Source organism: Acomys russatus, chromosome 8 (assembly GCF_903995435.1).
Source record: "Acomys russatus chromosome 8, mAcoRus1.1, whole genome shotgun sequence".
Lineage (NCBI taxonomy): Eukaryota > Metazoa > Chordata > Mammalia > Rodentia > Muridae > Acomys > Acomys russatus.
The window spans coordinates 75,089,630-75,116,245 of NC_067144.1; the positions used below are offsets into that span (position 1 = coordinate 75,089,630).

General features: G+C 45.0%; 1 protein-coding gene and 1 pseudogene across 1 annotated transcript in view; both read right to left on the minus strand.

Annotated features, from left to right (window-relative positions):
• LOC127192954 (40S ribosomal protein S19-like) overlaps positions 1 to 26,616 on the minus strand; it is an 877,505-nt pseudogene that overhangs the window by 109,189 nt on the left and 741,700 nt on the right.
• Dscam (DS cell adhesion molecule) overlaps positions 1 to 26,616 on the minus strand; it is a 574,658-nt gene that overhangs the window by 66,432 nt on the left and 481,610 nt on the right. The window contains exon 22 of the mRNA XM_051150389.1: positions 2,093 to 2,246. Coding sequence (XP_051006346.1) covers positions 2,093 to 2,246 — 154 coding nt within the window. The remainder of the gene's footprint in view (positions 1 to 2,092; positions 2,247 to 26,616) is intronic.

Genomic DNA, 26,616 nt, shown 5'->3' on the forward strand with positions numbered 1-26,616 from the left:
GTCCTATCCATAGGGTAGTCCTATACAGAGGGTAGTCCTGTCCATAGGGTAGTCCTATACATAGGGTAGTCCTATACATAGGGTAGTCCTATCTATAGGGTAGTCCTGTCCATAGGGTAGTCCTATCTATAGGGTAGTCCTATACATAGGGTAGTCCTATACATAGGGTAGTCCTATCCATAGGGTAGTCCTATCCATAGGGTAGTCCTATCCATAGGGTAGTCCTATCCATAGGGTAGTCCTATCCATAGGGTAGTCCTATACATAGGGTAGTCCTATACATAGGGTAGTCCTATCTATAGGGTAGTCCTGTCCATAGGGTAGTCCTATCTATAGGGTAGTCCTATACATAGGGTAGTCCTATACATAGGGTAGTCCTATCCATAGGGTAGTCCTATCCATAGGGTAGTCCTATACAGAGGGTAGTCCTGTCCTTAGGGTAGTCCTATCTATAGGGTAGTCCTATCCATAGGGTAGTCCTATACATAGGGTAGTCCTGTCCATAGGGTAGTCCTATACATAGGGTAGTCCTATACATAGGGTAGTCCTATCTATAGGGTAGTCCTGTCCATAGGGTAGTCCTATCTATAGGGTAGTCCTATACATAGGGTAGTCCTATACATAGGGTAGTCCTGTCCATAGGGTAGTCCTATACAGAGGGTAGTCCTGTCCTTAGGGTAGTCCTATCTATAGGGTAGTCCTATCCATAGGGTAGTCCTATACATAGGGTAGTCCTGTCCATAGGGTAGTCCTATACATAGGGTAGTCCTATACATAGGGTAGTCCTATCTATAGGGTAGTCCTGTCCATAGGGTAGTCCTATCTATAGGGTAGTCCTGTCCATAGGGTAGTCCTATCTATAGGGTAGTCCTATACATAGGGTAGTCCTATACATAGGGTAGTCCCCCATAAGGTAATCCTATACATAGGGTAGTCCCCATGGGTATTCCCACGTAAAGTCTTGGACTTGAATGCTTGGTCCCCAGTTTGAGGTGATGTTTGGGGGACATTATGAAACCCTTGGGATCTGGGGCCTTGCCTGAGGAAGTACAACACTGCTTTGTGGTTGAAGATGTGATCTCTCAGCTTCCTGCTCTGGCTGCCCGCTGCTGTGCCTGCCTGAGCTTATCGTCTCTCTCTCTCTCTGGGTCTGTAAGCCGACATAAACTCTTTCTTCCACAAGCTTCTTGGTCACTGTGTTTTATCATTAGCAATGAGAAGTAGCTGCTCCCAGAGCTAACGGTTCCCTCACATTTGTAGCACTTTAAATCCCATACACTGTGAAACAGGTTTGTCTCTCCAACAGGTGTGAACCTGAGTTGGATCAAAGGAGAGCCTCCATGGGGAAATGGCAGGTAGTGATGCTCATTACTTCTCCCCTGCATAAGTTTAGTGGTGAAGCCATGAACCTTTAGAGCTGCCATCGCCAATAGGGAAGCTTCTCTCCCGACTGGCACAGAGCCCAGAGCTGACCACCCGAAATGTGATGCCCACAAGCTTCCTTTCAGATAAACAGGGCTCAGCAAGCGTTGACCTGCGGTGGGCTGCAAGGCCCTTCCACAGGGCTCAGCAAGCATTGACCTGCGGTGGGCTGCAAGGCCCTTCCACGGGGCTCAGCAAGCATTGACCTGCAGTGGGCTGCAAGGCCGTTCCACGGGGCTCAGCAAGCATTGACCTGCAGTGGGCTGCAAGGCCCTTCCACAGGGCTCAGCAAGCATTGACCTGTGGTGGGCTGCAAGGCCCTTCCACGGGGCTCAGCAAGCGTTGACCTGCGGTGGGCTGCAAGGCCCTTCCACGGGGCTCAGCAAGCGTTGACCTGCGGTGGGCTGCAAGGCCCTTCCACGGGGCTCAGCAAGCGTTGACCTGCGGTGGGCTGCAAGGCCGTTCCACGGGGCTCAGCAAGCATTGACCTGCAGTGGGCTGCAAGGCCCTTCCACGGGGCTCAGCAAGCGTTGACCTGCGGTGGGCTGCAAGGCCCTTCCACGGGGCTCAGCAAGCGTTGACCTGCGGTGGGCTGCAAGGCCCTTCCACGGGGCTCAGCAAGCGTTGACCTGCGGTGGGCTGCAAGGCCGTTCCACGGTGGCTCACATACCTTTAGCCAGCGGCTCCACAGTGATGATCTCGCTGCTGTTGCCCCTTCCGGCTGAAGTCACTGCCACCACCCACACACTGTACTGGCGATTCCGACTCAGGTTAGGAATTCTGTAGGAGAAGGAGTCGGGCGAGGCTTCGAACTCACTGATGACCTGTGATGAGAGACAGAAGTGTTCCCTCACTCACAGAAGCCAGTGGCATGATAGCTTCCTAAAAGAATGTTTGCTAACATATTGCCTAAAGTGCCAGATGAAACCTACATCAGCGGGCAGCCCCGGAAGGGCTGGGTTTTCAGCGTGAGCTGTAATAAGTTTAGGTGGTCCACAGCCTATGTCACCCTGCAACGCCTTTGATAATCACCCACCCAAGGAGCAGTAAGATCCTTTACTGTTGGTCTCCAAAGATCACAGAACACAGTGTGATGGTGTCTTAAAGGCTTTGTTTATTGTGTAATGGATGACAGCAATCTCTCCGAGGCAGCAACCAACAAGGCTGACTGCAGCTGCAGGCGCGTTTAACTTAGAGAGAGGCTTCGGGCTACGGCCCATGGGAAAGGCAGGAGGAGGATGGCAGCCTCAGGGAGCTGAAGGGACAGGACTGAGTAGCAGCTCACAGGACCAAGGACCAGGGATGAAAAAGATGGATGCAGGGGATTCCTGAGATCTGGGGAGGGTCCATGTGTGTGCATATCTGCTCAGTGGGCACACACGGGAGGGGGAACACCTAAAAAGGTCTGAAGTCAGAACTCAGCGCTCACAAGGTTCTGCCATAAGCTGAACGGTGGCTGCCTCCAATATTGGACATCAAGGCTCTGAGCACTGGGTTAATACAAGGCTCTTACTTCAGAAGAGAGAAACATTTAGCTCAGGATTGCAACAGTAGCCTAATCTGGCCTAACAAGCCACAAAATCAAGAACTGGAAAGAACTGCGTAACATCCCCAGTGACATCCCCAGTGACATCCCCAGTGACATCCCCAGTGACATCCAATAAAGCCTCACTGTACATGAACAACATCAGCATTACACAGAGGAGCGGGTAAGTAAAATGTTATGTGAAATCCATGTAATCTATTGAGCTGTAGGAAGGATGGAGGACCGCTACATGCTACAACATGGAAATATACCGCTAAGCAAAAGAAGCCAATTATAAATTTTCACAAAATGCAAATGTCTTTTAATTAAATGTCCAGAGTAAATAATGCATATCCAGTAAGTCAGGGGGCATTGTGGGAAAAGAGAGCAGGGGGTCACAGCTTTTCTTTTTAGGGCGAGACATCATTCTCATTTTTGAAAGGGTTAAGGGTCACAGGGTGCAGAGAATCCACTGACCTGATTACTCTGAAAGCATCCAATCTATGCTATATAAATGACTTCCTGAAAAGCCCATCATGAAAAACTTCTGGGATTCCAAATTGGAGAAATCATAAGTCATGGGAAAAAATATATATGGATGTATATATCCATAATCTATAAAGGTTGGTTTTTGCAAAGTCGGTAAAGCAGTTTTATAATTATAGTACAGGAATATTACAATTTCATAGGTAAAAAGGCTTAAATTGAAAGGTACATGACATAAAAATACTTGTTAAACTCAAAAGAAATTGTACCCTCTCACACACATATGGGAAGCACTATCTAGACTGGGTAGGTCATTAAAAACAGATGACATGAAGTTGGGGTATGTGGGGGAACCTCGAGGGAATTAAAAGGAAAATAGAGGGCAAATATATTTATTTCATTGTGTGAAATTATCAAGAACAAAGAAAAATTATAAAAACCACAGAAGACTAGATTGTCAGCAGACAGACTGTTTTCAGGAAAACCTGTAGCAAGCATTGTGCCATCGTAATAGGGTACATACAGGCAGCAGAGACAACTACATTAAACAACACCACACACTGGCTACAGGAGGCTGACAAGCAGGGCACCAGATCTCTGCTGCAGTAAAGGAAGGGGCGGGGCCACAGGAAGGAAAAGCATGAGGAAGAAACCCTGAAAACCCAGAGACACAAGAAACTCAGTGACCTTCAGCCAGAAGAAATAAAGTCACAGGAAGGACAGCAAGGTGGCAGCACAGGAAGCATCCTAAAGATACCCAGAGCATCTGTGGAGTCCAGAGGGGCTGACCACAGAGGGCACTCAAAGCAAGTCCAAGTAAGATGGCAGTAGGACAAAAACAGAAGGAGAAAGTAATCAAACTATACAGTCAACATTTTCCAAAATTAAAAGTAAAGCCTGTTCAGATATTTAAGAGACTGGATGACTCTCCAGCAGAGGCACAGCCTAGGGTCCTGCATACAGAAGGAACAGTGGCCCCACACACAAAGCTGGAACCCTCAGATGCCTGGGCACACATCCACCTGCACAACCACCCCTCTGCTCTACACTGCCTACTCCCATCCCACAACAAACCTCATGATCAGCTCTTTCAGACTAAGGAGATTTTTGGATTGATTCTTGACAAATTTATGACAGAACTCAGAGACTGTGCGCGAGTGTTTGCCTTGTGTTCCGAGATGGAGCTGTTGCCAGGTTAATTTTTCTAAGCTGCGTGATGTTCAAAGGAACCGAATGAGGTTCTTATTTGGAAAAGAAAGTTTTCATTATTTGAATAACATTAGGAGATAATTGATAGTTTAAAAAATAATACGTTGGCATGTGTTTGTAACATACGTAAAAGTGAAACACATGGTTGTAGCTCCGTGGTGGGGAGTGGCAAAGGAACGCTGTGTCAGGGTTGCACTGCAAATTTCTGTGCTGTAGGTGAGGTGGGTGGTGGCACTTGGAAGCAGACTATGACAAAGCTGCATGAGAAACCACTGAAATTTTGGCCTGAGGAGGAAAACAAAGCCAATGGCCCATGTAAAACTTAAACTGGAGTCATAAAAATGTTTAAGCCATAAGCAAAACAAACAAACAAACAAACAAACAAAAAACCCAACCAACCAAACAAAAACCAAAACAACAAAACCAAAAAACAAAACAAAACAAAAAAACCCCAGGGAGTCTAAGCAGACAATTAAAACCAAGTAGCACATTTCTACATTTAACCTAATCACAGCAACAACTACATTAGGCAAAAGAGGATGAGCCCCTAAATTAAAGAGAAAAAGGTTTTCCACCTGATAAGAAAACAATAGCTGCCAAGCAAGATGTCTGCAGAGGCAGAGGCAGGCAGATCTCTGTGACTTCAAGCCCAGCCTGGTCTACAAGCAAGTCCAGGACAGCCAAGGCTACACACAGAAACCCTGTTTTGAAAACAACAACAACAAAGCAATAAACAGACAAACAAACAAAAAACCACCCCCAAAATAATAGCCACCAAAAGAGTAAAAAAAACAAAAACAAAAACAAAAAACTCAAAAAAACCAAACCCAATACCCTATAGTAACATCACAAAAATTAATATTGCATCTTCCTTATATCACACAAGGTAGATTCGAGAATGAAACAGTCGAGGAACGATAGGGTAGAGGGGCCGATCTGACGCTGATAAGGAGGTCACCTCACCAAGAGGCTACAACAGTCCTGAACCTTCATGTACCTAATAGCAAGGCTTTGGGTACATAAAGCCAAACTGAAGGAACATCAGAGTTGACCAAGACAGCTCACTGTTGTTCCGTGAGAAGCTGGGGCTGGGACTGCATCCACTCTACAAATGAGGATCCTGTAGGGCACACAGAGGCCATAGCACCATACCAGGGTACAAACCAAACCCAGTTCTGTCTCCACATGACCCACGCAGTTAGTTCTGAACAACCAACTCTACATGGGCTCTGTCACTCCTGATCAGAGGTGCAACAACCTTACGTGGCTGGGTCATCTGTGAACGGGGACACTAGTCCTGCTATTAAACCAGTTTAAGTGCATCTCTTTATTGTCCATCCAACCCTACAATTCCCCAAGTGAAAAATATCAAGGCTTGTTCACAGTTCTCTAGCTTTCAGGAGAGTTGTCCTGGACAGATAATGAGTAATGATTGGGACCCTGCGGGAATTGCTCAGTCTTTGCACTGCACACCTTAGTGCACACTTGGGTGGACCTCGGTGTTTCACTATCCCTAACCCCGACAAAGCGTTCAGACCTCGACTCCCAGAATTTTGGAGGGGATTTGACTCTTTCCTTTGCAAAGTGCAATCTGAGGAGGAAATCCTGAGACCATACATGAGCATACTGTATGAGATTCCACAGGTTTGTTGTTGCCAATTTAGCGTCTCAAGGCTTAGGGATGTGGATATAACCACCGGCTTTATTGAGCACTCAACATCAACAAGGCATTATATATACACACACACAAAAAATAAGGATTTTTCTGTAGCAAACACAGCTTTTAGTTAAAACCCAATCTGTATTCTGTCTATGAGAGGTAATTAGTCTTTACTTCCAAAATACACATTTTATTTATGTTTCGCCTACAGCGTAGAACATGGCTAAATCAAAAATTAAAAAAAAAATTCATTTCTTATGCAGCTCTGCTTGCTTCACCATTTACACAGAAGACCATCCAAGAACCAAAGAGAAAAAAAGGCTTCTATATATAGAAACCCCTTCCAATTGGCGTGGCATTTCTCTAGAAATTAATTGGGAAATAAGAGTTTAGCTGTTCAGTATTTCCTAATAGTCCTATGGGAAAGTGGCTTACATGATATCTCTACCCTTTGACACCACTGTATATGCTCCTGATGTCTGCAATAATTAGGTCCGTTTTTCTTGTTTGGGTAGTGGGCAAGCAGAAAGCTGTCAACCGAACCATTTATGCAATTGAAGAAATAATTAATTTACTTTGGGCATGTAAGTGAATATGTGATTAACATGTCTTTACCGGGCATGGCAGTGTACACCTTTAATTCCAGCACTTGGGAGCCAGAGGCAGGCAGGTCTCTGTGAGTTCGAGGCCAGCCTGGTCTACAGAGTAAGTTCCAGGACAGGCAGAGATACACAGAGAAACCTTGTCTTGAAGAATCAAAACCCCAAACCACCATCACAACCACTACCACCACCACCAACAAAAAACAAACAAAAAAAATGAAATAAAAAAATCCTATGAACTTGGAGTCTCAAGGACATACAGTTTAGAGAGCTACACTTGGAATGTGAAGGATAGCCAGGAGGCAGAGGCTAGCCCTGATTGCCATAGGGAAGGCATGTGTTTCAGGACCTCTACCACTTCCAGAGTGAGGCTGGGTACTGACACCCATCCATGGACCCTAGAGGAGGGCACATAAATGGACTCCTGGGAGAGGAGACACCCCCAGCAAAGGTGTGCCTTGGAAATGATGCCATGTCAGTGTCCAAACAGAAGCCTGCCAGTGGATGGTGGGTACAACCAGGGCTAGCCCTTTAGAAGAAGAGGTAATGGTTAAGAAGGAAAATAGAAAAAACATCAGAAGCCAATTCAGTGAACAAATCAAGGAAAGGTCTCTTTCCTTGAGCTCGGCCAGAGCTGTTGGTCTGAAGAGGTGCGTTGCATCTCGATTCCCTAGGAAACATGTCTCACAATATTTTAGTGTGTGTTGTAACAGCAGCGACTGCATTTACATGTCAATCATTTTCTTCCTATCAGCTATCATATTTGCAATGGTCCAGTACCACCCAAGGCAGCTTGCTGGGTTTTTACATACATTTTTGTTACATGGCTGTCCTTTCTGAATACTGGGCATGTTCAATTGGATAGATTTGACTTCTGGATTTTCCCCCAGCACTTCAGTGGTAGCTGCATCAAAGACCTTGACGTGTAGAAGAGGCTGGAGGAACAGAAAGGAAAGCAGGGATTCCCTATGAAGTGTGACAGGATAGAAGGGTAAAGCAGGGTGGCGGTGGAGGGAGACACTTAATATGTAATACGTGGTGTTTTCAGGGTTAATAGATCACAAATGACAAAAAAAAAAAAAAAAAAAAGGTGGAGAGGTGGGGAGGGCACTTTAAATGTTTAATTAATGATCAAAACTGAAGACATGCTCAGTGGTTAAGAGCAGTGGCTGCTCTTCCAGAGAACTGGGATTCAATTCCTAGGCCCCACGTGGCAGCTCAAAGCATCTGTAGCTCCGGCCTCAGGGGCTCAGATGCCTTTTTCTGGCCTCCATTGGCACCAGGTATGCTCAGGGCACACAGATGTCCACGCAGACAAAACACCCAACCACATACAAAGTGGGTATTTAAGGGTTCAGGTTGTTGCACACATGACCTCAGAGAAGCTGTGACTTCTTGCACAAGGCCATCCTGAGAGAAAGCCAGTTAAAAATGCCAGCATAGGAGATCCAAGATGGCGGTGCCAAACACGCACGGTATCTGATCTGCAGGACGGAGACTAGGGACCCAGATGGGAACTACAGACCGCAAGACCTGGAGAGCCCTAGGTGCGAGAGGTCCACATAGTGCAGAACACAGCTAAGTCTGGCCTCAGGCCATCCAACTGGCCCACAGAGGATGGGTGCCCAGTCCCCAGAGTCTAGACCCATACCTGCCTGTGAGTTGCAGCCACCCTCTATATCACAGACTCGGTATCTGGGACTGAACTGTGGGCGGTGAAGCACTAGAGTCTGGATCTGCTAGCCTGTGGAGAACCCAGGAAAATGGGTGGATCTGACCTCAGACCAGCCCACCAGTCCACAGAAAGCCCCATGGGCTGGCGACCACTCGGGCACAGTATCCACAGCCCAGCCCAGCCTATCATGCCATGCCTTACCTGCATATTTCTCTCTCCCTCTCTGACTTAATGACAACTGGGTCAGGGAAGAAATAAAGAAAGAAATTAAGGACTTCCAAAAATTCAACGAAAATGAAGGTGCCACATACCCAAATTTATGGGACACATTGAAAGCAGTGCTAAGAGGAAAATTCATCACACTAGGTGACTTCATAAAGAGATTGGAAACATTTCATATAGGCAACTTAATGATACACCTGGAAACTCCGGAAACAAAAGAAGCAGAAACACCCACGAGGAATAGATAGCTGGAAATAATTAAACTCAAGGCTGAAATCAATAAATTAGAAACAAAGAGAACAATTCAAAGAATCAACAAAACTAGCAGCTGGTTCTTTGAGAAAATCAACAAGATAGACAAACTGTTAGCCAAACTAACTAAAAGGCAGAGAGACACTATCCAAATCAACAAAATCAGCACTGAAAAGGGAGACATAACAACAGATACTGAAGAAATACAAAGAATCATTAGGTCCTACTTCAAAGGCTTATATGCCATAAAATTTGAAAATATAAGGGAAATGGACAATTGTCTTGATTGATTCCACTTGCCAAAGTTGAATCAAGATCAGATAAACAAATTAAATAGTCCTATTTCTCCTACAGAAATAGAGGTAGCCATTAAAAGTCTCTCCTGCCAAAATAAAAGCCCAGAGCCAGATGGTTTCAATTCAGAATTCTACCAAACCTTCAAAGAAGAGCTAATACCAATACTCTTCAAGATACTTCACAAAATAGAAACAGATAGGACATTACCAAACTCATTCTATGAGGCCACAGTCACTTTAGTACCTAAACCTCACAAAGACCGAACAAAGAAAGAGAATTTCAGACCAATTTCTTTTATAAACATTGATGCAAAAATACTCAATAGACCTAGGGAAGGAGAATAGGGTGAAAGTGGGAGGGAGGGGGGAACGAGAGGATACAAGTGATGGGATAACAATTGAGTTGTAATCTGAATAAATTAATTAAATAATAAAAAATAAAAATTCACAAACTGAATCAAAGAACCCATAAAAGATATCATTCGCCATGACCAGGTAGGCTTTATTCCAGGCATGCAGGGATGGTTCAATATACAGAAATCCATCAATATAATCCATCATATAAACAAACTGAAAGAATAAAGCCACATGATCATCTCCTTAGATGCCAAAAGAGCATTTGACAAAATCCAACACCCATTCATGTTTAAAGATTTGGAGAGGCTGTGAAGTTGGGAGGGAAATGTGTTGGGGGGACTGGATGGGAGGAGAGGAGGTGATACAATCAAGAGGCATTGTGTGCACATCATGAACGTTTTAAAAAGTAAAATATTACTTAAAAGACATTTAAGCTTCAGAACATTTTTTTCTTTCCCTTAGATTTTTATCTATTGAGTCTTTTCTTCAGAGTTAGGACAGGAATAGAAGAATCTAGATCTTACTATATGCCTGAAGAGTGACTTGGTTTTGAACAGGCTGCATGTGACTCACCACGGCTGGAGGCCTAGCCCAAGCTTCCCAGAGTGCTAGGTCCAGGCACAGGGCCCTCCCTCCTTGGTTCTCAGAGAGAAAGTGGTGTGCCCCTGCTGCGCCCAGCAAGATGCTACAGGGGAGACTTTTGGGCACTGGACAGCCAATGGCTCTGCATCTATCATTTTGTTAGCCATCCCAGGAGAAGGCTGCCCCTTCTCACATAAAAAGTGTGAAAATCGTGACTTTACCAGAGTCTGGAAGTAATCTCCACCTGTCATCAAATCATTTCTCCGATGATGTGAAGTGGGTACTTATGTCTTGGCTCATCAGAGGGGATGGAGAAGGGTGGAGCTGCTCTAGCTGACGCCACGTGACAGGGACAGCCCGTGACATTCTCCCCGCAGAGGCTGGCATTCTGTCTGAGGATGCACACCTTAAATTCTCTTTACTCAAATATTATGATTATATTTAGCACTGTGGGAGGGCACGAGGGCACATGAAAACACCTCTGAGCTGGAGTGTGGGGTCCATGGGAGAGGAGCAGTGTCAAGAATTACAGGACACGAGGGAGCAGCCATATAAACTTGATGGCCCCAGAGGGCTGTGGGTTAGCATATGAAGAGGCCAGTTAGCAGCAAGGAAGTCTGGGAACTTCTCCAAGGCAGACAGGTAGCAGTGTGTGTGTGTGTGTGTGTGTGTGTGTGTGTGTGTGTGAAAACCAGGGGTGTGCAAATGTGTGAGAAAGCATACTACAAAAATAGTCTGTAAAGGTAAGGTGAGGTCAGTTATCTTCCAACTTTTCTGCCAGCTCTGGACCCTTCCCCTTCCTTGGAAACACTTTTTCTTAATTTTTATTTTTAAAATTGTATCTCTTCCTACAGTCCATGTGTCCCTATTCAGTTCCTTTTGCTGGGACACAAGAGTCTGGACACCCCAGAGGGCGATGTGGTGTAAGAAACAGATGGAGACTGCACATTTTCGGTATGAGGTGTTCTCAGAGTTCATCTGACTCACAGATGAGCAGGAGGCCGGCACCCTTCTGCTTCAGCTGTGGGCTGCCCCTGCTTGCCTCGGAACTCTGAGAGGCAGAAAGTCAAAGTGATCCCTTGCTACATTACTGAGACCATAATCAGAAAAAGTGTGTGTGTGTGTGTGTGTGTGTGTGTGTGTGTGTGTGTATCTTCAGCCCCAAATTATTCATTAGATGTATTCGGTGTCCTAGACCAGTGAGATGGGAGGTTGGGAAGGGGCAAGCCTCAGCCTGTGGGAGAAGAGGAGGTTAGGGACCCAGCACGTGAAGCTCCACAGGCGAAAGCTCATTTTCCCCTTGCCAGCAGCTGCTGGTCATGGACAGCTTCTCCGTCGGGGGTGGGAGTCTGCGCCCACCTCTTCCTCTCAGTGTTGGGACCGTGTCTGGCTTGAATCTGTGCAGACTATCTTAATTGGTCTTTTGCTTGCTTATTTTTGATTTCTGTTTGAGGAGCGAGTTGCGTGTGCTCTGTTTTGGTTTGGTTTGTTTTTAAAAAGAGAGAGAGAGAAATAACAAAGTTGGGTGGGTAGGGAGGCAGAAGAATTAGGGAGAAGGAGTAATGTGATCAAGATACAGTGTATTAATTTTTTCCCAACAAAATAGTTAAAACAAACAAGCCAACAAGCAACACGATGGCTTGCAGTCATCCATCAGGCCACTCCCGTCTTTTCTCTCTGCTCTTTCTGCAGAATAGTGTATTAAAAACTGCGTGGCTTTCAGTCTCTGGAATTTGCTGTTCCACTTGCTTCTGGTGCCCAGGAATAGCTACAGGCATCCTCCCAGCCTCGCCGTGGCACCGGAGCCACAGCTCCCAGTGGTGGCTGGGATGGTCAGCTTCTAGTTGCCCAGTTTGGGCTCATGGTCATTGATTTACTGAGATTATTCTAGTTCATAGACTGTAAGGGAAGACCATGACTTGGCATACAGAGGGTTAAGTAAGACCGAGGCACAACAGGGTTCTGAGAAACTCTTACTGGAATCCAGAAATCAGGCCATTCAGAGTCCCCCTTTTTAAAAAACTCTCTGTCATAGCTGAGGACGTGGCTTAATACTCCGCAAGACGTCTGGGGGTGGAGGGCTGGCAGCTCCATGTGCTTGTTTTTAACTATTTATAGCAGAGTTTTACTGGACTTTTGACATGTTTACCTCCCCGGATTGTGTCCAGCATGGAAAATTCGGCTGTTGGGATACACTGTGTGACATCCAAGCCACGGCTGGACATGCCAAGCACTCTGCCCTTGGCGCTGGGGCCTGCTGGGTGGAGCCCTGGAGTCCCGGAGGACTGGGGCATCTGTTCTTGAATGAGGGCAGAGCTGCCCGAAGGCTGTCTGTTCTATGGTGTGTCAGGGTCAGCCTGAAGAACAGCCTCTGTCACCTGTCTTCATTCAGTTATTTCTGCCTTCTGGTTGCTGCTGTCATTATTTCCCATTTGTGTGTAAGATACATTTTTTTTACAGGTAATTAACATGCAATTAGCCACAATGAAGGACATTAGATGTTTTCGATAGTTCCTGTAATCACAGATTCTTATGGAGTGGTTGCTAAACTCATTCCCAAATCCCCTTCTATTATTTAGCTTACTGGATGTTAGTAAAATCTCCTCTAATCCCCACCAGGGCCCTTCTGTGGCCATAGTTTATTCTGCCCCCATAGCCCTTCCCTCTGCTCCACTGTGGGCTCTGGTCTGCCCAGTGGCTGGAGCCAAGGTTTCTGAGGGGCCAGGCTTTGCCTCACTCCCTTCTCTGCAGACTCTTCCCAAACCAGAGCCTTCCATGGGGCCAGCACCTGCTGATCAGCGCCCTTAACTTAATGCTTGTTGTATGAGGTTCCTTTAAAGATGAGCAAGAAATGATCAGAATTTTAAAGGAAATCCTGTGTACGGAGAACTGCAGCGTCCACGATTTGCTCAGATTGAATTGTTTGCCCTGTCTGTTGGATGTAAAAACGATTCCACTTAAAAACATTTCAATTAACTTTTAAATGAAACACCCATTCTATCAAAGAAGTGGGCTGCTTCAAAAGGCCTAACATCTAGTAATTAACTCATAGTTTTTGAAGTCTAGAAAGCTCAGATTTCATGGGTCTACAGCAGGGACATTAAAAAGAGAGAAAGAAAGCAAGGAAGAAAGAAAGAAAGAAAAGAAAGAAAGAAAGAAAGAAAGGTCTCCCCTAAGGCAAAATAGAGAAACCAGAAGCTGTTCTAATGGAGGCGCAGTGAGGAATGCCCCAGATCATGCAAATCTTCCTGTTTAGAGACAGAGACATCGCTTGCATTCTAATCAGAATAGGAAGTTAGCTGGATCAGTGCGAGGTTAAAAAACCCTATGTACACTTAATTTTGATACGACCAACATCTTATTCAGAGCTTTCACCTCCAGAAGATGATGATAAGCACAAAGGGGTTTGGAAGGCAGAGAGGCTGAGGAGGCCATATTGGCAGAGGTGGAAACACTGACATTAAAGGGAAGTGTGTTGCCCTGGCCCATTTCTGCGTCCCTCTGTGTCTTCCTGAGATTACCGGAGCTGCGGATCCATATGTATAACTGTTGGGTGCTCTCTATAGAGCCTTTCCAATACAACATAGTTGGCTTGTTGGACTTCCAAATATATAAAATAAAGAACTGCTATTATACTTTGCAGCAAATTAAACTTAATATCCAGAAACACCATGAAAGAGACTGCCTAGAATCAAAGCCATTGTTCCATTGGAATCGACAGGACAGCCTCTTCCCTTTCCTAGGGTTTTTCTTACCACATGTCCTCCTTCTACCATCCTGTCCTCACTGTCACAGCACCTGCCACCCTAATTACCTATCTGTCAAAAGTGTATTGTTAGTTTCCCTTACGGCTGTCATCCATGCAATGACTTCCACACAAAAGAACAAGCCCAGCAGTGTGCAGCTTCTCCCAGAAGAGAAGAAACTCTGTGGTAGTTATTCTTAGTAATAACAGTAATCTAGACATGATATACAACACCGAAAAAGGTTAATATAGATTCCCATTGCTCTTAATTGAAAATATACAAAGCCCACCTAATTCCTAAAACAGAACAGTCCCAGGTCAAGTCAAAGGGGTTAGATGTTTTCAAAGCCAGAATCTTTGAAAGACTCCAGAGGCTGGTCCAGAGGGCATTCCAGACAAACCACAGTGATGACCAGAACAGGAGATGTCTGGGGCATGAAGCTTTTTGGAATGCTATGACCATGCTAGACCTGTCTGTTGACACACAGTTGCTCTGACCCACAGGGTGACAACCAGTAAGAGTCCTAACATGAGCTCCGGGGGCAGTGATGCCTGCGTAGGTCATTATTTGACTCCTACTGTTGTAAATCGGCCTTAGGCCTGGCTGGTCCATGACAGTGTCAGTGAAAGAGGAGGAGGCACACTCCAAGCCTCTTTATGTAAAACTTGTCTAAAAATAAAAAAATCTTTAAAGGGCATGCTAGCCCACGGGCACTAAGGAAGCTGTAGGTAGCAGTGGAAATGAACGGTCAGGGTAGCGTATACCGCCTTCTAGGCTGAACACAAGCCGTGCTAACGAATTATTGCTGGAAGCTTATCTCACAGGTTGGACAAGCTGCCTCATGACCTTGGGTGTCACAAGACTTTTCCTGGACTCGCTTCTCCACAGGTGCCACTGGCACGCACAGTCCTGCTCTCTTTGACTCAAAATCATGAGACTGGGTTTGGGATTCCCATGGCCAAGGTGATCCCTACCCTTATGGTTCAGGCCACTGTTGTGCTGTCTTATCGTGGCAATTAGATGTTTCAGCAATGCCTCGTGGCACCAGGGGTCACTGATGAACATCTTAGAAGAAAAACCGACAACGCAGAGGCCACAGAAGGATCGCTCAGTGATTGGCTCCCTCTATGGGAGGGAAAGATCTTTTGTTTGTTTGCTTCTTCATTTTTCAGACAGGGTCTCATGATGTAGTCCTGGCTGGCATGGGACTGGCATGGCTTTGAACTCACAGAAATCTGCCTGCTCCTATCTGTCTTTGCCTCGCACGTGCTCCCACAATGCTCGGCAAGGAGAGCATCTCTGAAGGGTGAGCTTTTCAGTGAAAACACACGACTCCGGATACAGCTTGGTGCGGGGAATTCTTGACGCACAAGCATGAGAAGCCGAGTTCTAATCCTCAGCACACGCATAACTATATGCACACACATCTACAACCCCAGCACCGAGAGGCCTTGGAAAGCAGACCCCTGGCGCTCACTAGGCAACCAGTCTAAAATCTCACTGTCTAATAGGGGTGCTCCAGGCTCAGTGGGAGACCTGGTCTCACAAAGAAAGAACAGGTAAGGTAGAGAAATAGACAGCCTATGCTGACCCCTGGCTTCCACAAGTACATACACGTACATGCACGCCCACACACGCATGTGCACACACTATAGCATGAAGTGCACAGGATATTGAGAGTCATATCCATTAGAACTAGCTACGAGGCACGGAGGAATTTGAAAGGAAGTTTCTAGAGCATAGTTCCCAAGAGTTTTTATAAACAAGAATTAATTTTTTAGGGCTGGAGTGCTTAGATGTGTCTTGCTTTTGGGAAATATCTCCAGGTTTCCTACCTGTCTGTGCCCAGTGGAAGGACACTAAAGGCTAGAGCCATGTGTGCTCCTGTGAGTACCAAAGACCTGGCCAATATCTGTACCAAGAAGAAACTCAACCAAGGTCTTATGGACTTGGGTAAACTGCAGATGTACAAATAAAGCACAAAGACCTATTCTCAGCCTCACGTGGGGTGTCAGCACCATGTCTGCATTTGATATTTGAAAACAAAGGGACACACAGGTAGTCGCTGTGGGAGAACAAAGAAGAATTGATTCCATGCCAGGTATGAAAAGGCCCAGGCACGCAACCTTTGTCTTTTGGGTACAGAAAGCAGCCAGGCTCTGCAGAATGCTTTCCTGTCTTGGTAAGGGAAAGTCCATATTCAGTTCAATTCTATTCAATGACTCAAAGCCATAATGTATATAATTTAAATGCTCATCCAGTCACCTCTTAGCATCTCAGAGACTAACAGCTCCTCCTTTGCTTGAGACACAGAGGCTGAGCCGTGCCCATGTGGAGCAAGACATGGAGGCTGAGCTGTGCCCACGTGGAGCAAGACACAGAGGCTGAGCCGTGCCCACGTGGAGCAAGACACAGAGGCTAAGCCGTGCCCACGTGGAGCAAGACACAGAGGCTAAGCCGTGCCCACGTGGAGCAAGACGCGGAGCCTGAGCCGTGCCACGTGGAGCACTCTCTTAGTTATTGTTCTGCTGCTGCGGCAAAGCATCATGACCAAGGCAACTTAAAAAATGTTAGAATCGAAGGTCCCTGGGGCTTAGAGTCCTTGGTCATCATGGTGGGGATCATGGCAGCCGGCGGGGGGGGGGGGGGGGGGGGGGGGGTGCGGGGTGAGGCCAGGTGCTGGAGCGGTAGCTGAGAGTTTACATCCTGATCCACAATGAGAAAGCTGAAAGGGAGAGAGCTAACTGGGCATGGCTCGGCCTTCTGAAGCCTCGGAGCCCTTCCCCAGTGACACGCCTTCTCTAACAAGGCCACGCCTCTTCATCCTTCCCCAGTGACACGCCTTCTCTAACAAGGCCACGCCTCTTCATCCTTCCCAAGTAGTTCCACAAACTGGGGACGAAGGATGCAATCACCCGAGTCCACAGGGCCCATTCCCGTTCAGACCATCACACACACACACACACACACACACACACACACACACACACACACACACACACACAAAGCACAAGGCCAAAGCTGTAGTAATGTGAGGTTGGCACCCACTGCCAGGGGAACACCGAGGCTCACAGGGCTGACTTCTCAGGAAAGACCATGAGCTTCAGGGTGGAGCTGCAGAATGGTGACGGCTGCACTGTCCCCATCTGAGACTCAGTAAAGCCAGAGCGGCAGTGGGACAACTCTTGCACGAGGCACTCATTAGAAGTAACTGCTATAAATATTATTTATTAAAATGTTTATCATTGATGGTAAGGGTAGGGCCATCATTTATAAAGATACAACAGAGAGAGAGAGAGAGAGAGAGAGAGAGAGAGAGAGAGAGAGAGAGAGAGAGAGAGAGAGAGAGAGAGAGAGAGAGAGAGTCCCCAGGATTCCATGGTGCCCAGCAGATTTATTCCTCTGGTTAGCAGTTAGCACCACCCCCCCTCTCTCTTGGGTGTGTGTGTAAAGTCTGGGCATATACATGTACATGTGTGTGTGACACACATGCTCATGCAGGCCAGAGGTCAACTTTTTGTGAAGTTCCCTGAGAACTGTCTTTTATTTTTGTGAAACAGCCTGTCATTGGGACCTAGTGCTCACCCATTACACTATGCTCTGGGATCTTCCTGTCTTTTCCTCTCTGTAAGCTCCAATTCTGGGATTACAGGTACATACCACCACCCAGTTTTTTACTTGAGTGTTTGGGGATCAAAACTCAGATCCTCGGTTGCTTTCCCAGTAAACGTCTCCCAGCCCCACACCCCTGCTCTTGTTCCTGACTTACCAGGTAACTGTCTTTCCTGACCCGAGAAACTGGCTGTGGCCATTGTTTGAGGAGAGCAGCCCTCACCTACGCTAATGCACTGCAGTTTGCTGCACATGCCACTGTGTTGTTCCCTCTTCATGTCCCAGAACAGAGCCCTGCCTTGGAGCCATCTGCCTTCCCTGAGATTTCTGTATACATGCTCTGATGATGCCTCTTGGGGTCCTTCTCAGGGGGGGCAAAGCTACATGATGGGGGACAGCTGCATTGTGTCCACTTCGGACTCAGTAAGGTGAGAGCGGCAGTAGGGTAGCTCTTGAACGAGGCACTCATCAGAAGTAACTGGTATACATACATAATATATATATGCATATGCATATACATACATAATATAATATACACATAACACACCAGTTGATGATATGATATCTGATATCTGGCCAATGATTTCTGGAAAGTCATTAACGCCCCATCAATCTTTGTAGGATCTCCTTGCCTCTGTTATGAAACCTCCCTGGGGATCTTCTGGAGTGAAAGTAACACCGAGCTGTGCTAGTATCACCTCACGATGACGTGCGCATGAGAGAGAGGAAAGCCGGCTCCTGGCATAAATCACTAGAGCCTGGCTGCGTGCCGCGTACCTCAGCTTCTGCTGAGCCACGAGTCCAGAGCCTGGCTCAGCACGTGGTACAGGGCGGTGCTCTACACGTTTCTGCAGGTTATTTGTTGAGCATATGAGTAAATGATTTGGCAATCAGCCAGTCTGATAAGGAGTGATAGACGAGGAAGAATCAAACCTAAGTCTGGATTCTCGCTGGAAGATAAGAACATAGCTAGAACATTAGCAACCCCGGGACACAGGGGTGGTGGGGGCAGCGGGGATGAGCTGGGTCTGGGCATAGCGGATGTGGCGTACAGGTGGGCTCTTTATGAAGATGTTAGAATTTGGGAAATTAAACAAGTAGGGCTCAGTGCTGCACAAGAAGGAAGCCATGGCTGGCACTGTCGGGGGGCCAAGATCCTGTGGCTAGGGAAGTCATACGCCCGAGACGGAGTGCCTTCTACAACTACGCTGGTAAATTAGCACAGCGCTAAGCTGATTCCTAATGACTTTCTGTAACGCTCATAGAGCAATGCATCTCTTAGTCTTCATCCGAGATGCGTCTTCTTGAAGCAGATGTTGGTTAACACAGAGGCCTACAACTGGACAGTGTGCAGAGAACGAGAGCCTGTGGATGCTCGGCCCTAAATGGGACATCTCTCCCACGCTCAGTCTTCCCAAGGCTCAGGGTTCATCATGGAAGGGAGAGCGGAGACTTTAAAAGCCAGTGGTGGTTAGATAATTGCAACGAGACCTGGTGGCTGTCCACATACACTTACAGTATTTGGGGCAGCCTAAGCCAGACAAAGTCCTAGCGCAGGCTGCTATCCTTAGCCGGAGCTCTTGGCAACGGGTGACTTCTGGGAAAGGGAGAGTCACTTTAGTTAATGGTGTGACCCCGGGTAGGTAGACCACATGCTAGATATGGGCCCACACCCAAGAATGACTCGATGGATTTTAAAAGAAGAGGACAGGAAGTGGGTGGGTAGGGAGCAAGGAATTGTATCTGGAAAGAGTTAGGGTTAGGGGGTGAATATGAGCAAAATACATCATTTTCAAGGAATTAATAAAAGTGCTGCTTTTAAAAGGCTGTTGGGGCTCAAGATAAAAATGTGGACTTAGCTTCAGGTGACAGTTAAACTGTGAGAACAGAGACAGTGACATAGGAAGGAAGACAGAAAGAGGTAAAGGGATGATGTGGGGACACACCTACATTTGGGATCTCTAAGCTCAGCAAGCGGGAAGAACACTGGGAGGAGGTTCTACTGCAGGGCCAGCGAAGCCTCTGAGAGGGGCACAGTGGCCATGGCGACGTCAGCACCGTTAGCTCAGATACACCATCAGACACTGCTCCCTGCAAGTCCACTCATGTCCCCAGCCACAGTTGCTCCGTGCAGGGCTGTCTTCGGGGGTAGGGGGTGGGGTGGGGTCTCTGGGACCTGGTGGGAGTCAGATCCTTCACTGCCTAGGGCCCTGCTCACTTCTCACCAGACTGGGGAAAGCCTCATTGCCTGCAGCCGGCTGGAGAATGGGGCTGGCGTTGGCTTTCTCAGTGCCACACGCGACACACCTTGTGCCTCAGGAACAAGGCAGCATTTTTAGAACATCTACCTCAAAGGATCTGGGCAGTACCCCACTGGTGGAACATTTGCTTAGAATGCAGGAAGTGCTGAGGGGGACTCCACCATGGTCCTCTGTTGGGAGGTAGGTGTGGGAGGAAGTTCAAGGTCATCTTCAGCTACACAGTATGCCTGCTTGGCTACACGGGTTCTTGACTAAAAAAATCCAAAAAACAATACTATATCTGAGATGGGAATAATTTATGGAACTCACAGCACATGGGTGATATAATTTTAATGCTTTGATATTTATTCTTCATCGAGGAGAAATTTCTGCTGCATAATTTCACATTTTTGAACTTAGCATTATGAAGCTGATAGTGTCTACAGCTTAGTGCTTATTTATGTATTTTCCCCCCACAGGTAGATTTCATAGACAGGTAGCTCAGTTACTTTCTACTCTGAGACATTAAAAGGTTTTTAAAAAAATTTTTACTTTATGTGTTTTGCCTGCCTGACGACTGTGCCCCACTTGCCTGTTTGGTGCCCTTGGAGGCCAGAAGAGGACAAAAGAGCCTCCGGAACTGGAGTTACAGGTGTTTGTGAGCTTCTGTGTGAATGGTGAGACTCAACCCCAAGAATTCTGTCAGAGAAGCAAGTGCTCTTACCCACTCGGCCATCGCTGTAGGCCCTAATATGAGCCCTTTTTTGGGGGTATTTTTTTAAATTAATTTATTCTTGTTACATCTCAATGGTTATCCCATCCCTTGTATCCTCCCATTCTTCCCTCCCTCCCATTTTCCCATTATTCCCCTCCCCTATGACTGTTCCTGAGGGTGATTACCTCCCCCTGAATATGCTCATAGGGTATCAAGTCTCTTCTTGGTAACCTGCTGTCCTTCCTCTGAGTGCCACCAGGTCCCCCCCCCCTCCAGGAGACATGGTCAGATGTGAGGCACCAGAGTACATGAGAAAGTCGTATCCCACTCTCCACTCAAGTGTGGAGACTGTTCTGACCATTGGCTAGATCTGGGTAGGGGTTTAAAGTTTACCACCTGTATTGTCCTTGGCTGGTGCCTTAGTTTGAGCGGGACCCCTGGGTCCAAATCTACCTATCATAATGTTCCGCTTGTAGGTTTCTAGGACCCTCTGGATCCTTCTACTTTGCTATTCTCCCATGCTACTCTCATCTAGAGTCCCAATAGGATATCCTCCCCTCTGTCCCAGTTTCCTGGTAAGTGAAGGCTTTCGTGGGACATGCCCCTTGGGCTAGTAGGCAGATATAAGTGAGTATATACCATTTGAGTCTTTCTGCTTCTGGGTTAACTCACTCATTATGATCATTTCTAGCTCAATCCATTTATCCACAAATTTCGGGAATTCCTTGTTTTTAATAGCTGAGTAGTATTCCATAGTGGATATGTACCACAGTTTCTTTATCCATTCTTCTACTGATGGACACTTAGGCTGTTTCCATGTTCTGGATATTATGAATAAGGCTGCTATGAACATGGTTGAGCAAATTTTCTTGTTGTGTGCTGGAGCATCTTCTGGGTATATTCCAAGGAGTGGAATAGCTGGGTCTTGAGGAAGCCCTATTCTCATTTTTCTGAGATAGCACCAGATAGATTTCCAAAGTGGCTGTACTAGTTTGCATTCCCACCAGCAATGAAGGAGTGTTCCTCTCTCCCCACATCCTCGCCAGCATGTCGTGTCACTTGAATTTTTGATCTTAGCCATTCTGATGGGTGTAAGATAGAATCTCAGAGTTGTTTTGATTTGCATTTCCCTGATGACTAAGGAGGTTGAGCATTTCTTTAAGTGTTTCTCGGCCATTTGATATTCCTCTGTTGAGAATTCTCTGTTTAGTTCCAAGCCACATTTCTCAATTGGGTTATTTGGTTTGGTGGTGCTTAATTTCTTGAGTTCTTTATATATTTTGGATATTAGACGTTTGTCAGATGTAGGGTTGGTGAAGATCTTTTCCCAATCTGTAGGCTGTCGCTTTGTTCTCTTGACAGTGTCTCCAGCCTTGCAGAAGCTTCTCAGCCTCATGAGGTCCCATTTATTAATTGCTGACATTAAGGCCTAGGCCATTGGTGTTCTGTTCAGGAAGTTGTCTCCTGTGCCAATATGTTCCAGGCTCTTCCCCACTTTTTCTTCTAAGTGACTTAGTGTCTCTGGTTTTATGTTGAGGTCTTTAATCCACTTGGATTTGAGTTTTGTACAAGGTGACATATATGGGTCCAGTTGCATTTTTTTTACACATAGACCTCCAGTTAGACCAGCACCATTTGTTGAAGATGCTATCCTTTTTCCATTGAATGGATTTGGCTTCTTTGTCAAAAATCAAGTGACCATATGTGTGTGGGTTCATATCTGGGTCTTTGATTCGATTTCACTGATCAACCAGCCTGTTGCTGTGCCAGTACCATGCTGTTTTAATTACTATTGCTTTATAGTACAGTTTGAGATCAGGTATGGAGATTCCTCCGGAGCACCTTTTATTGTACAAGATTGTTTTAGCTATTCTGGGTTTTTTGTTTTTCCATATGAGGTTCAGAATTGAACTTTCAATGTCTTTAAAAAATTGTGTAGGTATTTTGATAGGGATTGCATTGACTCTGTAGATTGCTTTTGGTAGGATGGCCATTTTTACTATGTCAATTCTCCCGATCCATGAGCAAGGAAGATCATTCCATCTTCTCATGTCATCTTCAATCTCTTTCTTCAGAGTTTTGAAATTTTTTTCAAACAAGTCCTTTACTTGCTTAGTTAGAGTAACTCCTAAATATTTCATATTGCTTGTGGCTAATGTGAAGGGTGTGGTTTTCCTAATTTCTTCCTCTGCAAGCTTGTCATTTGTGTATAGGATGGCTACAGACTTTTTTGAGTTAATTTTGTATCCAGCCAATTTGCTGAAGGTGTTTATCAGCTTTAGAAGTTCTCTGGTGGAATTTTGAGGGTCACTTATGTACACTATCATATCATCTGCAAATAGGGATAATTTGACTTCCTCCTTTCCCATTTGGATCCCCTTGATCTCCTTTTGTTGTCTTATTGCTCTGGCTAGAACTTCGAGTACTATATTGAAGAGATATGGAGAGAGTGGGCAGCCTTGCCTCGTTCCCGATTTTAGAGGAATTTCCTTGAGTATCTCACCATTCACTTTGATTTTGGCTATTGGCTTGCTGTATATAGCCATTATTATGTTGAGGAAAGTGCCGTGTATCCTCGATCTCTCTAACATGAATGGGTGTTGGATTTTATCAAATGCTTTCTCTGTATCCAAAGAGATGATCATTTGTTTTTTTCTCTTCAGTTTGTTTATATGGTGGATTACATTGATGGATTTCCGTGCATTAAACCATCCCTGCATGCCTGGAATGAAGCCTACTTGGTCATTATGAATGATATCTTTGATGTGTTCTTGTATTCGTTTTGCCAGTATTTTATTTAGTATTTTTGTATCGATGTTCATAAGAGAAATTGGTCTGAAATTCTCTTTCTTTGTTGAGTCTTTGTGAGGTTTAGGTATCAATGTGACTATGGCCTCATAGAATGAATTTGGTAATGTTCCATCCATTTCTATCTTTTGTAGTAGCTTGAATAGTATCGGGATCAGCTCGCCCTTGAAGGTCTGGTAGAAATCTTCACTGAAACCATCTGGCCCTGGTATTTTTGTGGTTGGGAGACTATCAATGATTGCTTCTATTTTTGTAGGGGAAATGGGACTATTTAGCTTGTTTATCTGTTCTTCACTCAACTTTGGCAAGTGAAATTGGTCAAGAAAATCGTCCATTTCCCTTAGATTTTCAAATTTGTGGCATATATTCCTTCAAAGTAGGATCTTATGATTCTTTGTATTTCTTCAGTGTCTGTTGTTATGTCTTCCTTTTCATTTCTGATTTTGTTGATTTCAATACTGTCTCTCTGCCTTTTAGTTAGTTTGGCTAATGGTCTGTCTATCTTGTTGGTTTTCTCAAAGAACCAGCTCTTGGTTTTGTTGATTCTTTGGACTGTTTTCTTAGTTTCTAACTTGTTAATTTCAGCCCTGATTTTGATTATTTCCAGACCTCTACTCCTTTTGGGTATTTCTGCTTCTTTTTTTTTTCCCTAGGGCTTCCAGTTGTGTCGTTAAGATGCTTATGTGCGATGTTTCCAATTTCTTTTTAAAGACACTTAGTGATATGAATTTTCCTCTTAGCACTGCTTTCAATGTATCCCACAAATTTGGGTATGTTGTTCCTTCATTTTCATTGAATTTCAGAAACTCCTTGATTTCTTTCTTTATTTCTTCCCTGACCCAGGTGTCATTTAGCAGAGAGTTGTTTAGTTTCCATGTACGTGCATGCTTTTTGTTATTTCTGTAGTTGTTGAATTTCAGCCTAAGAGCATGGTGATCTGATAGGATACAAGGTATTATTTCAATCCTCTTGTATCTATTGAGGCTTGCTTTGTGACCTACGATGTGATCAATTTTGGAGAAGGTTCCATGGGGTGCAGAGAAGAAGGTATATTCTTTCTTGTTTGGGTAAAAGGTTCTATAGATATCTGTTAGATCCATTTGACCCATGGCATTGGTTAATGATGTTATTTCTCGGCTTAGTTTCTGTTTCAATGACTTATCCTTTAGTGAGAGTGGGGTGTTGAAGTCTCCCACTATTATTGTGCGGGGATCGATGTGTGGTTTAAGCTTTTTTAGCAGATCTTTTACAAATGTGGGAGCCCTTGGATTGGGAGCATAGATGTTCAGAATTGTGATGCCATCTTGGTTGACTTTACCTTTGATGAGTATGAAGTGTCCTTCCTCATCCCTTTTGATTAATTTTGGTTGAAAGTCTATTTTGTTCGATATTAAAATGGCTACGCCTGCTTCCTTCTTGTGACCATTTGCTTGGAATATTTTTTTCCAACCTTTTACCCTGAGGTAATGCCTATCATTATGGGTGAGACGTGTTTCTTGAATGCAGAAGAATGTTGGATCTTGTTTTTGAACCCATTCAGTTAGTCTGTGTCTTTTTATTGGAGAATTGAGACCATTGATATTGAGAGATATTAATGACCAGTGACTGTCAAGAGTCTTAATTTTGATGTTATTTCCAGTTGAGCGTTTTTGTAGTTGTGTTTTTGCCACGGGATAGTTATCAATTTCCTGAGTAGTTTTGGTTGTAGCTTGACTCTTTGGTATGGAGTTTTCCTTCTAGTACCTTCTGTAAAGCTGGATTTGTGGATAGGTACTGTTTGAATTTGTTTTTGTCATGGAATGTTTTGTTTTCTCCATCAATGGTTATTGATAGTTTTGCTGGGTAAAGTAGTTTGGCCTGGCATCTGTGGTCTCTTAGGGTTTGCAGGATCTCTGTCCAGGCCCTTCTGGCTTTTATGGTCTCTGTTGAGAAGTCGGGGGTAATTCTGATAGGTTTGCCATTAAATGTTATTTGGCCCTTTTCCCTTGCAGCTTTTAATATTTTTTCTTTGTTTTGTATGTTTTGTGTTTTGATTATTATGTGACGGGCAGTTTTTCTTTTCTGGCCAATTCTATTTGGTGTTCTGTAGGCCTCTTGTATGTTTATAGGCATCTCTTTCTTTAGATTGGGGAAATTTTCTTCTATGATTTTGTTGAGAATAGTTTCTGGGCCCTGGAGTCTGATATCTTCTCTTTCTTCAATGCCTATTATTGTCAGATTTCTTCTTTTCATGGTGTCCTTAATTTCTTGGATGTTTTGTGTCAGGAGTTTTCCAGATTTGGCATTTTCTTTAATGATTGCTTCAAGATCTGTGATTGTATCTTCTAGACCTGAGATTCGTTCTTCCATCTCTTGGATTCTGTTAGAAAAGCTCACCTCTGTGTTGCTCGCCGTCTTCTCTGAGTTCTCACATTCTTGTTTTTCTTCTGTGTGTGTGTTTATCATTGAATCCATTTTCATTTTCAGATCTTGAACTGATTTTTTTATTTATTTCATCTGATTGTTTGTATATTCCTGAGTTTCTTCCATTGCCTCTTTATAGGTCTTCAGAGCTTGAACCATTTTATTTCTTTCATCTGGTTGTTTGCATTTTCCTGAAAATTTTCCAGTTCTACTCTATGTGCTTCTTTTATGTCTCTCACCTGTTTGTCTGCGTCTTCCTGCATTTGATTACGAATTTTATTTGTTTCCTCCATTATCATCCTCATTACTAAGGATTTGAGGTCATTTTCTTGTATTTCCATTGTATTTGAGTTGTCTGGGTTGTTTTCTTTGGGATAGCTGGGAACTGGAGACGCCATGTTGTTTTGGGTTTTTTTTTTTTTTTTTTTTTTTTTTGCGTATGCTTTTACGCTGTCCTTTAGACATCTTGCCGTCTTTGTTTTTGTTAGGTAGCTTCCAGAGTTGGATGGAGGGAGTCTGATGATAGATTCACTTGTTTTCTCACAATTTTCGTAGGCTGGAAGCTCTAATGCTTCACTGGTGTGAATGCTAGGAGGTTAGCCCTGTTGTTTTGGACTCTCACAGCCAGTGATCCTCAGCTCCCCTGTGCTGTAGGTTCTGCAATCGTTCTGGGTCTCTGAATTAACGTTGGGTCAGGCCAAGGTATCCACAGCCTTCTGTGTCCCCTGCCAAGTCCAGCCAGGAACACTGGGCCCGAACCATGGGCCGAACTCAACTAGATTCTCAGGGCCTGAACCATCTGCC